At 35.8% G+C, this 14,523-nt stretch overlaps 1 protein-coding gene across 3 annotated transcripts; it reads right to left on the minus strand.

Annotated features, from left to right (window-relative positions):
- Positions 1 to 593: 593 nt before the first annotated feature.
- On the minus strand, positions 594 to 9,213 carry LOC131026816 (CRM-domain containing factor CFM3, chloroplastic/mitochondrial). 3 transcript variants are annotated; one of them, XM_057956807.2, is made up of 11 exons: positions 7,812 to 9,212; positions 6,098 to 6,260; positions 5,705 to 5,977; positions 5,462 to 5,592; positions 3,839 to 4,192; positions 3,428 to 3,584; positions 3,008 to 3,300; positions 2,779 to 2,838; positions 2,483 to 2,569; positions 2,179 to 2,328; positions 594 to 1,216 (listed from the first exon to the last, which is right to left on the minus strand). In XM_057956807.2, exons 1-11 carry the CDS (start codon positions 8,817 to 8,819, stop codon positions 1,079 to 1,081), a joined length of 2,814 nt encoding a protein of 937 aa, XP_057812790.2. In that variant the 5' UTR covers positions 8,820 to 9,212; the 3' UTR covers positions 594 to 1,078. The 3 variants fall into 3 exon arrangements, with proteins under 3 accessions (XP_057812790.2, XP_057812789.2, XP_057812791.2); XM_057956806.2 differs by having other exon boundaries at positions 5,705 to 6,260; XM_057956808.2 differs by having other exon boundaries at positions 1,111 to 1,236; positions 5,705 to 6,260; positions 7,812 to 9,213.
- Positions 9,214 to 14,523: the final 5,310 nt, after the last annotated feature.

Consider the following 14,523-nt stretch of genomic DNA (forward strand, 5'->3'; position numbering starts at 1 on the left):
CAATGTTTCCCTCGTTTCTTGTAAACGAAAATATCTATCCTCGGGAGCTTGTGCCACAGAGTTACCAGGTTTTAGGAAAAAAGAAAATATCTATCCCTGTTAGTGTATGTCACAATTTGATATACTAAAAATAACCACAATCAATCTAAGAAAATGTGAAATATGAAAAAAGAATTTAACACAGCAACAATGGAAAATGTTTGGTACATGTTTTTGTTGAAATCTCCTTAAGCAGTGATAATATCATTATGAAAATGTTTGGTTCTGGGCATCAGTGCATCTCCAGGATTGTAGGGCTAAAATTGTCTGTTTTATTCAGGGAGACACTTCCCTGCCATTCTTTAGGAAACATAGATGAAACAGGCGAGAGGCCAGGAACATTTCTTGAATCAGAAATGTTTTGTGAAACATACAGTCACTTCCCACTGTTTCTTTGTTGTTTCAAAAATGGATTGATGCTTCTTTGCTTAATTTTATAACAATCCAAGAGTCCAAAAGTTTTGACTTCGGAAATAAGTAAAGTTGATTTATATCCAATAAGAACAGTAGTTGAAAAACAAGTATCCTGTCCATTTCGATCTAATACTTCCATATAAAATTTCCTAAAGGTACATACTTCAACTTATTTAATTAATATTTATTACAAATTGGAAACTCTTTTTTAGAAAGTATGTTTTCTTTACAAATTACAGGATAGTGGATCATTTCATCCATTTAAATGATGTCCAGATTGTATTTTGTCATTTTGGACCTTTGGTAATACCTGTTGAAAAGATACAAGCTGAAACCATGGATAAATGACTTGAGGATGAAAAAATGATGGTTGTTCCTCTAGCGCATTCTTGTATCTGACCCCATTGATGTTAAGGGATTGTCTCTTAATGAGATTACAGCTTCTGTTGATCTTTAAGTGTTGTAGCTATCATCTTGTCATATTAAGCCGCAATACAAGAAGAATCTCTCTCATGTAATTCTCTGATCTCTACAGATATGTTTGGAATATCCTGGAGAGGAAGTTCGTGTGGATCTAGTTTTTCTTCCTCCATAGCACCGCCGTCTACACAATATTCCTCATTTTTTATCCCATAGAAATTTCTGTAACATTATGTTCCACTTTTTTGTCTTTCTTGGGATATTCTCTATCCAACTTGGAAGATAAGACTTCATTTTCACTGTAGCTATCATAAGGATCATGATATTCATCTTCGTCTTCACTCTGTTGCATTAAGACCATCACTGTTATAATAATTGGTTAATTACAATAAAATAAATGAATATAAGATATTTTCCTTGTTTAACAGAAACATAAATGAATAGCAAATAAACAATTGGCATTGTAGTGCATGGTTGCCATGTTTTGAAAAACAAATGATGTTCAGAAAAGGGTAAAAATGCTTTCAAGAGAAGTTGATAGATTTTATTTTAAATTAAATATCACAAGGCATACAGTCTATAAATAACTTCGTGTACAATTTCTATTGAGTTTATCAAAATTCTGAAATTGAAGTTAACAAGGAGGTGTTTTTCAGTGTGTCAAATGATAATGTTTTACCAAGATTCAACTGCATAGTTTTTGAGTCAAACTCATTCACCCACATTTTATGAGTAGTGGTTCACATGAACCGATCTATCATGAGCACGAATGATCCACTTAGCACTCATTGCATCTATGTGATGCTCATAGGTGTGAGGCATTAGGTCCTAGGAGGTCACACATCCCAATCCTACAACTCAAGCTCACATAGCCATGGTCATTGGATAAGCAAGCTAAGCCGGCTTGATCTTAGGTGAAATTCCATGATTAAGCACACATGAGTTGTGATATAGGGCTGGGTGACCTTGCAAGAAATCCCAATGGTTTGCCCTTATGAACATCACCTGGATGTAATGAGTGCTAATTGGATTATCCATACTCATGAGAGATGGGTTCATGTGAACCACTCCTCATGAAATGTGGTTCAATAGGTTTGACTCAAAAACAATGCAGTTGAATCCTGATAAAACACCATAAATTGAGGTTAATAAAGGGGGGAGAGGATAGATCAAGATTTAGACACTCCAAAAAAGTGAAAATTTTATCCATATGGCCAAAAAAATGAGCTGATGTGATTTTTTTCAGAATTGATAATCTTTTGCTACCATTTTTTAAAGAATTAACTCATATAAGACAGATCCTACCTCTAAACCTTCTGAAAGATTTGCAGAGTCAAATTCTGCACTGAAAGCTGCAGTGCTTTGATTGTCAAGGGAATCTCTTTGCAGCTCAGAAGACACAATATTTTCACTATAGCTGTCATAAGAGTAATCATATATGTCTTCATCTTCACTCTGTAGCATAGCATAGAAACGATAATATCAAAAAGAATTCAAATAATATCCACATAAATGAAATCATGAAAAAGGCTTCCTTGTTTAACAGAACATAACAAAAAAATGTACATAAATGACAACTTAATTTTCTAGCTCATATATGGCATCCCACCTCCACATCTTCTGAAAGATATGCAGAATCTAGTTCAGTAGTAAAAGCTGCAGTGCTCTGGTTCACATCGATATCATCAATTCTACTCTGAAATTACAGGATAAGCAGGAAAATTATCAGATTCTACCTTATCTTATGGATCTCAAGAGGAAATTTAGGCCAAATGCATCCAAATATTTCACGTAAAAGTCCCTCCAGCATTATACTCTTATTCATTATGTGTTAAAAGTTAAAAAATGTAAATCCCCTATAGTAAGAGTGTCATAACATTAGTAAACGAACTGCTAAGGACATACAAGTTCAAATTTGAGCTCCTCCATATTCTTTTCCAGCTGTAACATATGTCGATTCAATGACTGAAAATGCAGCAGAGACAACAAATATGAGCCTTGCATGTCAGATGTCATGCAAACAATATGTACCAGAGAAAAAGAAATATCTAACTCCAACTTGGAAACTCCATTTCCTTTTCTATTAGAATGGCACTATCAACAAGTCAACCACAAATCTTAAAATACACATTACCTCACGCCGTTGGAGTTCGATTGAACGCTTTAATGCTCTTCTCTTGGTTAAAAGGTTCTTAGGCTTTATAGCAGGTGGGCGGCAATAGTTTTTACCCCGATAAACTATTATTGCATAACCTTTGCTTACTTTATCAACGGACACCAATATTCCCCCACTTTCAGCCTCCAACATAAGTGCAGTATATTTCACCTCTGCTAGACTCTTTTCCTTAGATATGATTTTTACTAGTTCTCTATGTTTCCAATGCAAGTGCATGTTTTCCACTGTACCATCAAAGATTCCTCGTCTCCCTGTTATATAGGTAAAGAAAAGCAAGGCATGCCACACTCAATATTGATCATAAATGCATGCAATCCATTTTAATAGCAAATTTGCGAAGACCAAGAAATGATGATCTCTTCAAATGAAACTACTTACCTAAAAGCAAGAATGCACCCATTCTCAGACCAAGCTTCCGGAACATGAATCTCTCTTCATCAGTTATTGTCTCTTGATCTGATGAAGGTTTGGCAGGCAATAAAAATGCCTCCACTTTGGCCAATTCATTTTCCGCTTTAGCAACCTTTTTCTGGGTCTGCAAAGCCAAAAAATATACAAATAAGCAAGTACCTTTTTTCACTTACAGAATATAAACAGTAATGGACTTAAATATTAATGTGAAAACATGCAAGAAACCTAATATTTTTGAGGTTCAAACACTCTTCACAAGGACTGGCTCCCTTTATAAATGGAAGAAAGTTGAAACCAACTAAATGTCAAATCCTTTATCTCCAATGCTATTAAATTTCAACTTTTATGTTTTTTGCAATGAGTAAGGGATAAGCTTACAAGCTCTAGCTTTCTCTCAATCCTTCTAGCTATATCGGCCTTTCTAGCCTTAGCTGCCTCTATTATCATCTTTTCACGCTCTTTGCTATCAATGTCCTTTGACCATCGAGATTTGGCTTCTAAAGATTCAGCCAAAGTACCAGCAACACTGTGTACCACTTCAGCCTCTTCAAGTCCATTTAGAATTACCGAAGATGCTTTTGATCGTGCCATTTCTTCCTCATCCTGAAGTTCCCTTGCCAATGTTTCCTTCTCCATTAAAGCAGCTGAAACAGTAGGAGAAAGAAAGTCCTTTCCTCTATAAATGACAATGAACTCTTTATTTCTTGAAAGAAGGGTGCCTCCAGTAAGACTCTGCAATGGAAATAACTTGTAAAATTTCATGAAAACACAAGTTGCAAATTATCCAAAATGCACTTTTGTAAAGCACTCATTTTCTACAAATGAGCATAATTGTAATCCTCTTGGGTCCTTCATCCTTACATTAATTCAATCTGTCAGAAATGCCAAATGTAACTTTTCACTTAAAAAATCACAAAACAATTTAATTTGTAAGTTGTTCCTTTTTATATAAAACAAATATCAATTTGAAATAAATCGATATACTCATAAGGATAAGTTTCATTGCCAACAAACTTCAGACCCAACAAATGGCACGAAAGATCACAAAGAAAAGCTCACAGGTACTCAGTACAGAGGCATTTTATTGTATGATTATGACAGTGACTTTATGACACAAGGGAAACCAAAAAATCCATAAGTAAATGGAGAGATATCAAATGTATTTGGAAGAATATTCCATAAACTGAATTTGAATCAGAATAAAGATAAGGAAAATAGAGGCAGAGCTAAAATTTTGTATGTAATTGGCAGAGGAGAAGATGGATTGTCTTCTTTCAAGAAATTAAATCAGATATTTGGGTTAACATGGTTGAATACTAGCCATCAAAGGAAAGGATTGCTAGAAAGGAACCTTAATTAGATTGTTGATGACGATTAACTGCTTCCCATAGCAATAAACTCTCAGAACCAAAAGCATGAAAATATGTCTGATGTTCCAGCAAAATGCTCAAAGGCACATATGGTCACTAATAACAACCTGAGTTTATTGGAACCGGTCATGCCTAAACAACTATGGATTGGTGCTATCTTATGTATATATTCTTATGGATTAGCTGAGTTGCAGAGTGGCATAGTAGTGTTCCATTTAGACAGCAATTGATACAGTCTGGCAAAAGTGTATATGGAATCAAGTTACTCAGGTCTAATACAGGAAAAACATGGCAAAAAATCAGGAGATGAAAAACTAATTTTGCTATTTCATGTCCAATATAGTGTGTGGAGATAAAATTAGACAACACTTTATAAAAATGCCAATCATTAAAAATTGAGTAGGATTAAATTAACTATTTCATCCACCTAAGAAGGTTTATGTAAAAATATATGGCTGGTCCTAAGATAGGTCAGGCTGTCAGGGAATATGGCCTGCCATTTTAGGGGTAGCTCTTATTTTTTAATTAAAACCTTATAAAAATATAATTTTTCAGGACAAAATTTCTCATAAAATTTTGTTAACGACAACATTTCTACACTAGAAAACCAACAATGATTTATTGTGCTTACCTTGATTTCCTCAGCCATTCTTTCGTTGCTAGTATTTAAAACACCACGTTTGATTGCAATTTTGGCAATTTCACTTTTTTCCCAGAGTTTCACAATAGCAGCAGCCAATCCTTGATGTTGCTTGTTTCTCCCTTTTCAGGAAAATGAATTACACAGGGTAAGAGATGCAATGCAGAAAATATAAGATCAAAATCTGAAGAAATATTTTCAAGCAACTCAAAAAAGGGTACAATCACAACATACCTATGGCAAAATGAGGAGGTAATCTTCTTGCAAGTCTTCGCAAATTGGTCATTTCCATGTTACTCAATGAGCGTCTTGTGCCAAAAGGAAGAAGCCTGAAAGGTTCCTTGTAGCCAGGAATCACTTTTGGTAATAAGTCAGCATCTACAGGCAAAGGCTCAATTCCTGTCCAATCAGTAAACCGTGGACCCAGTTCATCCAATATTTTATCCATTTCACTTTGATAGTCCAGTTCGCTTGGTTGCTGCTTGGGACCATTCTCCTCAGGCATTTCTGTACCAAGATGAGTAGATAATAGATCATTCTTCACCATATGATCTGGCATATCTCTACCTGATGCAAACATCACACCTCTTCCATCTTTACCATTTATCGGCTTGTTTTTAACAATACCTTCAGCTGCAGCTGGCATGTATGCTTCATTCTGCACAGCAACCCCTAAATTGTTTTCAGATTGACGCTTCACAACTTTTAGAGATGGAGATTCATAGGTCATTCCTCTGTATAGAACAATAGAATCTCCAGACCTCCAAATAACCAGTCCTCTGGTTCGCCTCTGTCACCAAACATTATAATTTATAAAAGAGTAGCAAAGAGTATCCATGATGGGTATGATTACTGAGAAGGCTACAGAATCACAGATGCAAATTTTCAATGTTTTTCTTAAGCAAATGAAGACTTACTCCTATTGCAACACAAGTGAATGTGCATCAAGAAATAAAATGTGCTTACCTTAAAGTGAAAAAATAACAAAACTGTCAATTCACATATTAACAATACTATTAAGTATTAAGTGCCACAAGTTCAATCATTATTTGCACATAACACAAAAGTCTGCAAACTGTTTCCAAACCATTCCACGACGAATGAAGAATGATTATATGATAAAACTTCTCTGATACATTTAAGGCTGATGAAGAGGTCATGGCAGGTGTTATTACATGCATTTATAAGATGGTGCCTGATCATGACTTGAGAGACAAAGTTCTTGATGAGTTGGAGGTGAGAGACAAAATTCTCTTCTCAAGAAAATGACTGAACCAAAAGTCAATGGATCTGTAATCAGATACAAACACTACTATGTGCAGTAGTCTGGCCATCATTAGAACTTTGAAGGATGAAGGAACAACCGGGAATGTTTCGAATTATTTGGGTTCATATGAGTTGTTATAAGCCCATTGAACCAAACCGTCCAAGTGGATTAAATGCTGACCATTATTGGATCCTCTATTAGATCCATGAATCTGTATTACTACTTATATGTAGGATCCCACTGAGTTGGTTAGACATATAAGTCTGAACTATGAAATGGCCTTTACAGACTTAAAGATTCAGTTGGCAGAAGGTTGACATACAATGTGCTGTACCAACATTTCCACTTATACTAAAAACATTATTTTTTTGAATCCATGGTCAATAATTATTATTAATAGGGAAAATCTTCTGTAAAAAAATGTGTTAAAATGTTTGGAAACACTAACATTGATGTTGTGGATCACAATACATGATCTATCATTTCAATTTTTCAAACATAATCACAGGTCTTTTCCAGAAGTTTATAAAACAACATGTAACAACAGTTAATTCTCAAAATGTTCCATATGATGGGGATTGACTGTTCTTGACAGTCCAAGAGATTATGTTGTAGGTTCTCTATATGCACTCTTCTGGGAGAATATAATGTTGATGAGCCTTAAGAATCAAGAGTCCTTGGATATTCTTAGTTCTTTTAGTTAGTTTTGTTCCCCTGGCATGATTAACTAAATTTCATTGTTAACATTGTCCCAATTCTTTTTTTTCCCCTGGCTGCAGGTAGGAAAGTTTCAGATTACCTTTGCAAAAGTATAAATATTGTATGGTGTCAATGTACTATTGTGTGGGTTTGTAACATATAATATAGCTGTCTCGTTATTCATTTACTCGCGATTGGCGTCCCCATCCCTGTACCAGTACAAATACCACTATGTCTCCTGGTAAATACAGCTGGTAAATTTAACTTGTCCGCATTCTGTTTCCCAATCACCCTGCGTTTGATTTAATCTAGAGAAACTAAAACGTAAGTGAATGAAAATCTGTAGCTGAGAAACTGACACTTACTGTTACTTACCTCCAAAATTTCATGAGTCCTCTTCATATTGAGTGCTGATGAACCTTCACATTTGAATTTCACTATCTCCGACGTTCTCCATTTTTCGTGTACTTTTTCAACAATGTCACGAGTAACACCAGCACCCCCCAGTTTGATTCTTTCTTTCAGTCGTATTCCCTGACCTCTCAACCTATTAAGTTCTGGCTCGGGAATAGTCAGCTCTGCCAATGAAGGTGTTCCTCTGCCTCTTCTCTCTTCCCTGTCATGATCTGCCTCTTGTGAGTTATCTTCCTTCCCGTCCCATGGAAATTTAGATGGACTATCCTTAATGGGAGCACTCCAGCTCTCATCACGATCATATGCACTGTTCATATTAGGAATGGGAGCTCCAGGCTCATCCTCTACAGGAAACAACTCTTCAATTAAATTGCGCTCGGGTTCTGGTTTTGTGTCCTCGTCGGGATAATTGAATTTCCTCAGCTTGGCCACAATTCGCTCCATTGCAGTCTTCTCACTTGGCCCTTCCAATTTCTGCATTGTATTGTATTGCTCAGCAGCAGCATTTGGGTCGCCGTCATGATCATCATCATTGCCCGATTGTCCCGGAATGTCCTTCTTATTCCGGATGCTCATCCAAGGAGCTATAGGTACAGAACGCTTGAATCCTTCTTTACCCGTGTGAACCAGTGCAACAGGGGACTCTCTTTGCGTTCTCTCTCTTTCTTTCTCTATTCGTTCTTGCTTTTCTTCCCATGGGAATGTGTGTCTCTTAACACTAGGCCTGACAGACCAATCCCGTTGATACTTTTCTTTCAATCTTGAATGTAGTATCCTCTGATCATGCTTTTGGCTCTTTGGGTACTCTGAATTTTCCGAATTGAGGGCATCTTGGGAACAAAAACACTGAAATCTCTTGTATTTTCTGGATAGCAAGGAAGTTGGTAGGACAAAAGCGTGGGAATGAAGAGACTTGGAACTGTGTAAGGACTCTAATAGCCCTGCTGGCCCAACAGGGACTAATGCCATTCCCTCACAAAAGATATGGAACTCCAGTACACCCAAAGCTCAATTGCAATTGTTTACACCATCCACACCAATTTTTAAAATATCGTACAAGTCAAAAAATTCCTATCTGCAAAACTGGTTTTTCAGCTCTTACCTGACTTGTAGATTGCAACTAGTTAAAATCAGTGAATGAAGCCAATTTTATGAAGTGACATGTGCATTAGCCAAAACGCGTTCACCCTATCAGGCGCATTGAAATGGGCAAACCAGATGGAAGAAATGGATAGAGTTTACTAAAAATCTTCTGGGGCAAAGATTACACGCTCCCTCCCTAAGTCTCGTGTGATATTTTTTTTGCAAGCGAGTACATAAGATAATTTTAACCTCATCTTTCTCCGTTAGCTCTTCAATTCTTTCGTGGCCTCTTATCCTCGAGCATTAAAAGTTCCATCTTGTTAGTTGCAGGCAGATACTATTTATATTTTCAATTTGTTTAATCAATAAATGTAAAGAACTAAAAAAAAATTAATTTATCAAAAATTTTATAGTTTAAATTTAATTTTTATTTATATGATTATAAAAATATCATTTATTTGTATTCTTATTGATTTATATAAGTGGAAAATGTTTTAATGAAATAGTATATGAATGGGTGACATATTCTTGTTTTTGGTTTAGTTCATGTTCTTATCCTTATTAATTAAGATATTTGATAAAAATTAAAGGTGAAACAAAAATGAATTAAATAATTTATATTTAATTTTAAATTTTAATAGAATATTGTTTAGCTTTTCTTATTAAGTTGGTAGCATTTAAAATTATGTTCAAACATTTACATTCATACCATACTCTTATAAACACACTAACCATTCTAATAGAAACCCTTTAGATATTTATAATGTAATTTTTTTATTAATCACAATAACTTTTTTTTTATATTAAAAATCAAGGGAGAACAGTACAAAAAGATAGCTGTCATTGCCACATGACAGCAGAAACATAAGCTATACTAGGATGAGAGTCTGAGATTACGCCATAGTGCGTGACCCAAAAAGAGATAAAAGGTCTGAAAGTATACAACAGGGAGAATATAAGAGAGAAAGGTTGCCATCTAGGATAGGATGCCATCAATGGCCTCCACCCAAGCCGTCCACCCCTGCGGTCCTTCCATCCAGACAATGTTCTTATGGCTCAGGGTGTGAGATAGCATTGCCACCTGGTCGTAGGAGGGCTTCCTGTTGTCTCTAACTTCATTGTTCAACCTCTTGAGTGCCTCTTCGAAAGATGAGAGGTTGTCCATGTTGCGTCTCCATTCGTACCCATCTTTCATTTCATAAATGAACATGGTTGTGTGGTCGTCTTTCAGGAATCTCAGCAGCTTATTCCTTTCAATGTTCATGGTAAGAGTAACCTACATAGCAATTTTGAAAAAAGTGAGTCTTCGAAAAGATTCAGTAAGGGCCCTGGTTTGAGCTTCAAACCTGTCAGCATTCCTAACCTTCCATATATACCAGAGGATATTAGCAGATAGAATAAACCAAAAAATATTAGCATCTTTTTTTAAGCCATGAATATAACCAGAGATAACTTCCATTGTGTTTATAAGGTCAGGGATAGAAAACCAAACATTAACCAGATCTCCCTAGCAATGGAACAGTCAAAGAAGATATGCCTTCTAGTATCAGGGAGTTTACAAATAGAACAAAGCTCAAAATCATCACAACTCCTTTTTAAAGGGAGCCTATTTAGCAGCAACAACCATTTAAAGCACTTGAGTTTGGGCTCAATCGGACTTTTCCAAAGCCTGCTAAAGATTTTCTGCCACTATAGATCAGATAGGTCAGAGTACCATAACATATTAGCATGAATGATAATAGAGGAATCAGAGTTTAGCTTAGCATATACATTTTGTGCCTTAATTTTAGACAAAGGAATATCATCAACCCATTTAAATGAAAGGAAACTATGCAAGTCCACATAACACTCCTTGGGTAATCCAAGATCCGCACAAGCCCGCTTAATCAAGTGATAGGTTCTTTTTTGAGAGAGAGGAAGGTTGAATTTCAAGCTGAGTTCTTCCCACGCTGGAATATTCGTATGCTCCAGCAGATCAATGAAGAGATTAATGCCTTTGCTGGCCCAGGCCCTAGCCGAGCACCCCTGTGTGAGAGCCAAAGGCTTGCCTGCATGATAAAGGTTCCACCAAATAGACCTCTCACCATGGATAAGGTCACCACTACTGGCACTAGTGTTTCCTAAGAATCCTCTAACATGTTCCCAGGCCTTCCAAATAGACCTAAACACACAGGAGCCTTAGACAGAGATAGGGAAATTAACGGCCACGAGATCGGCAAAAGGTAACCCTTTCCAGTTGTTGGCCTTCTTCGGAACAGCCCTCTCAATGTTGCTTCTAATTAGAACTTTTCAGGGCTCCTGCCCTTCCAAGGCATGAAAGATCCACTTAGCCACAAGAGCAATACCTTGGGTCCTAAGATCTTTTAACCCAAGGCCACCAAGAGTTTTCTCAGTGTGACACCACTTCCAATTAACAGCATGTAATTTCTTATTGCCTTTACCGTCTGACCAGAGAAACCGTCTAATAGCCTTCTGAATATCAAGGATCTGGTAATTGCTAAACATCCAGGTAGAGGAATAGTAAATATTATAAGATGAGAGGATTTTTTGGCAAACTTGAACTCTACCTGCTAGGGAGAGGAATCTATTGTTCCATTTGTTCAATTTCTTTTCAATTTTCTCTTTAACCCAGAGCCACATATCCTTCAGGGAGGGGGATATAGAGAAAGGAGCACCAAGGTATTTAACAAGCTTGGATGGGCCACCCCATTGATATTCAAAGTTCTTAAACCAGTCCGGGGGACACTCCTTCCAACTAAGGAATGTCGACTTGGCTTTAGAGATCCGGGCTCCCGAAATAGAGCCAAATAGGTGAAGTTTGTGATTAAGGTGCTCTATATTAGCTTTGGTAAGTTCCACAAAGAGGGTTGTGTCATCAGCAAATTGAATGTTGATAAGTTCATTGTCATCAGGGAGCCTAACTCCGTTTACTTTGGGGGAGAGCGAGCTATCTCTAAGGATATAGTATATCGCATCAGAGGCAATGACAAATAGGGTAGGGGCCAGGGGGCACCCCTGGCAAATGGAGCGGGAAAGCAAAATAGGAGGTGAGAGGGAGCCATTAACATCAATCTGTGCGGAAGCATCCTGTAGAAGGACTCTAACATAGGAGCAAAATTCCCTAGGAAAGCCAAAGGATTCAAGCATTAGGAGAATAAACCCCCATTCCACCCTATCATAGGCTTTTTCGAAGTCTAGGAGAAACATATCAGCATCTTACCCAGAGACCTTAGCCCAGTCCATAGTTTCCCAACTGGTGATAAGGTTTTCCAGAATATAATGACCTTTAATGAACCTGGTCTGTGTAGAGCATATGAACCTAGGAAGGATTTTTTCCAACCTCATAGCAAGCATTTTGGCCAAGATTTTATAGGAGACATTGAGAAGAGTGATGGGCCTCCAATTTTTTATGAGGGCCTTGTCCCCATCCTTAGGTATGAACTTGATAGTGCCCTTGTTGATAGAACCTCCAAGAGAGCCTTTAAGGACAGCCTCATTGTAAACGTTCAGTAGGTCAAAGCAGATCCATTCACTATTAGCTTTGTAGAATTCAATAGGGAGCCCGTCATGCCCCGGAGCTTTATCATTATGGGGGGAGTTAATGGCACATTGGATTTCATTAAGGGAGAAATTCCGCTTCAGGAGGCAGGCATCTTCCTCAAAGATCCTTCTAGGGATGATGGCTTGAAATTTGATTCTAAGAGTCTTATCCGCCTCAGACTCCTTAGAGGTGAATAGCTTTTGATAGAAGAGAGCAAAGGCCTCTTTAAAATTATCAAGGTCAGAGATCTCATCATTATCAATGATGATTCTATCAATTGTTTCCCGTCTATGTTTTTGCCTAAGGAGGTTAAAGAAAAACTTGGAGCCTTTGTCACCAAACTGCAGCCAGTGGGTGCAGGCCCTAATCATGGCCCCCTTGATCTTGGTTTGCTGGTGTCGTCTTAGTGCATCCCTAGCACTAGCCACATTAGCAGTCAGTTTAGGGTTGGAGGGGTCTGACTGGGCTTCATTCTCCACCCGCAAGAGGTTGTTGTTGAGGATTATTTCCTCATATCTATAATCTTTGGCTCTTTTCTGACCAATCGTTTGCAGGAGTTTTTGCCAAGAGTTAGTATTAAAGTTCCATTTGTCAATTTGTGACATGAGATCCTTGTTATTTTTATTCATCAGTCTGATAATGTTGATGGCAGAGAGCACATCCGTATCTTCGAGGAGGTGAGTATTGAATATGAACTTCTTAGGCCCTAACCTATTGGCGGGGGGGGGGGCAGCTAATCCAATATGGGCAGAGATGGGGTGATGATCAGAAAGAGTGAAGGGGCAAACCATGACAGGGTTATTATAAGCATTAGGGGCAAATGAGAGGAGGTCCTTATTGGCATAAAGGCGATCAAGCCTACAGTAGATTTTGTTGGGACCTAGTTGGGAATTGCACCATGTGTTCCATAGTCCCTTGGATTCACCCTTCTTGCCAAGCAGCGGGTCAAATAGATTTCTGACCTGTTTCATTCTATCCCAATGGGCTTTCTCAGAATCCTTCCAGCAGAAAGTTGTGCCTCCCATAAAATATTCATTATTATTATTATATTTTAGAAATTATTTATTATAAATATTTTTTAAAAAATTTCTTTCATATATTTATTTTTTAAAATTAACTATAAAAATATTTACATAAAAAACATGACAATTTTATAGTTTATAATATAAAAAATCAAAATAAATTACATAATCAAAATAAAAATAATAATATACCTAATATTCATTATTATTATTATAGTTTAGAAATTATTTATTATAAATATTTTTAAAAAAAATTCTTTCATATATTTATTTTTTTTAAATCAACTTTAAAAATCTTTACATAAAAAACATGACAATTTTATAGTTTATAATATAAAAAATCAAAATAAATTACATGATCAAAATAAAAATAATAATATACCTTTTTAAAATATTTTATTTTATTTTTAACTAACAATTTTTATATAGTATTTTTTTTTTAATATTTTATTTAAAGTATAGTTTTACTTTTTAAAATTTTATTTATTTTTACTACTATTTTTCTTTATTAATATTGAGTATATATTTCCTACTATTTTTAGTATATACTTTCTTAATATTTTAATTTTAATTAATTAAAAAAAATCTTTTACTTTTTTGTTTAATCATTAATTAGTTTAATAATTTTATTGTGTTATGAATTTTTAAATTACTATTTGGATTTTGATATATTTTAAGTTTTCATTTAATTTTTTTATTTTAATTTTTTATTTATAGTTAATCTTGAAATTTATCTCAATTATCTTCTATTATATCTCTATAAAATTGAAATGTTTTTGCCGACCAATTACTTGTAAATCCTAGTAATATATAAAATTCACATTTATTTTTTACCATACATAATTTAATATTTAAGTTGAGATTACACTTGCTCAAATGATTGTGTTTTTATATTTGATTATAGTTAGAATATAATACAAAATATGTTACTTGGGGAGCTCCCTCTCTATCTATGTATCCCTCTCGCTACTCTCTCTTTATCACTTTTATATCTTCATCTATCTCTCCAACTCCCCCTCTATCTCTC

This window comes from Cryptomeria japonica, chromosome 1, assembly GCF_030272615.1.
Source record: "Cryptomeria japonica chromosome 1, Sugi_1.0, whole genome shotgun sequence".
NCBI lineage: Eukaryota > Viridiplantae > Streptophyta > Pinopsida > Cupressales > Cupressaceae > Cryptomeria > Cryptomeria japonica.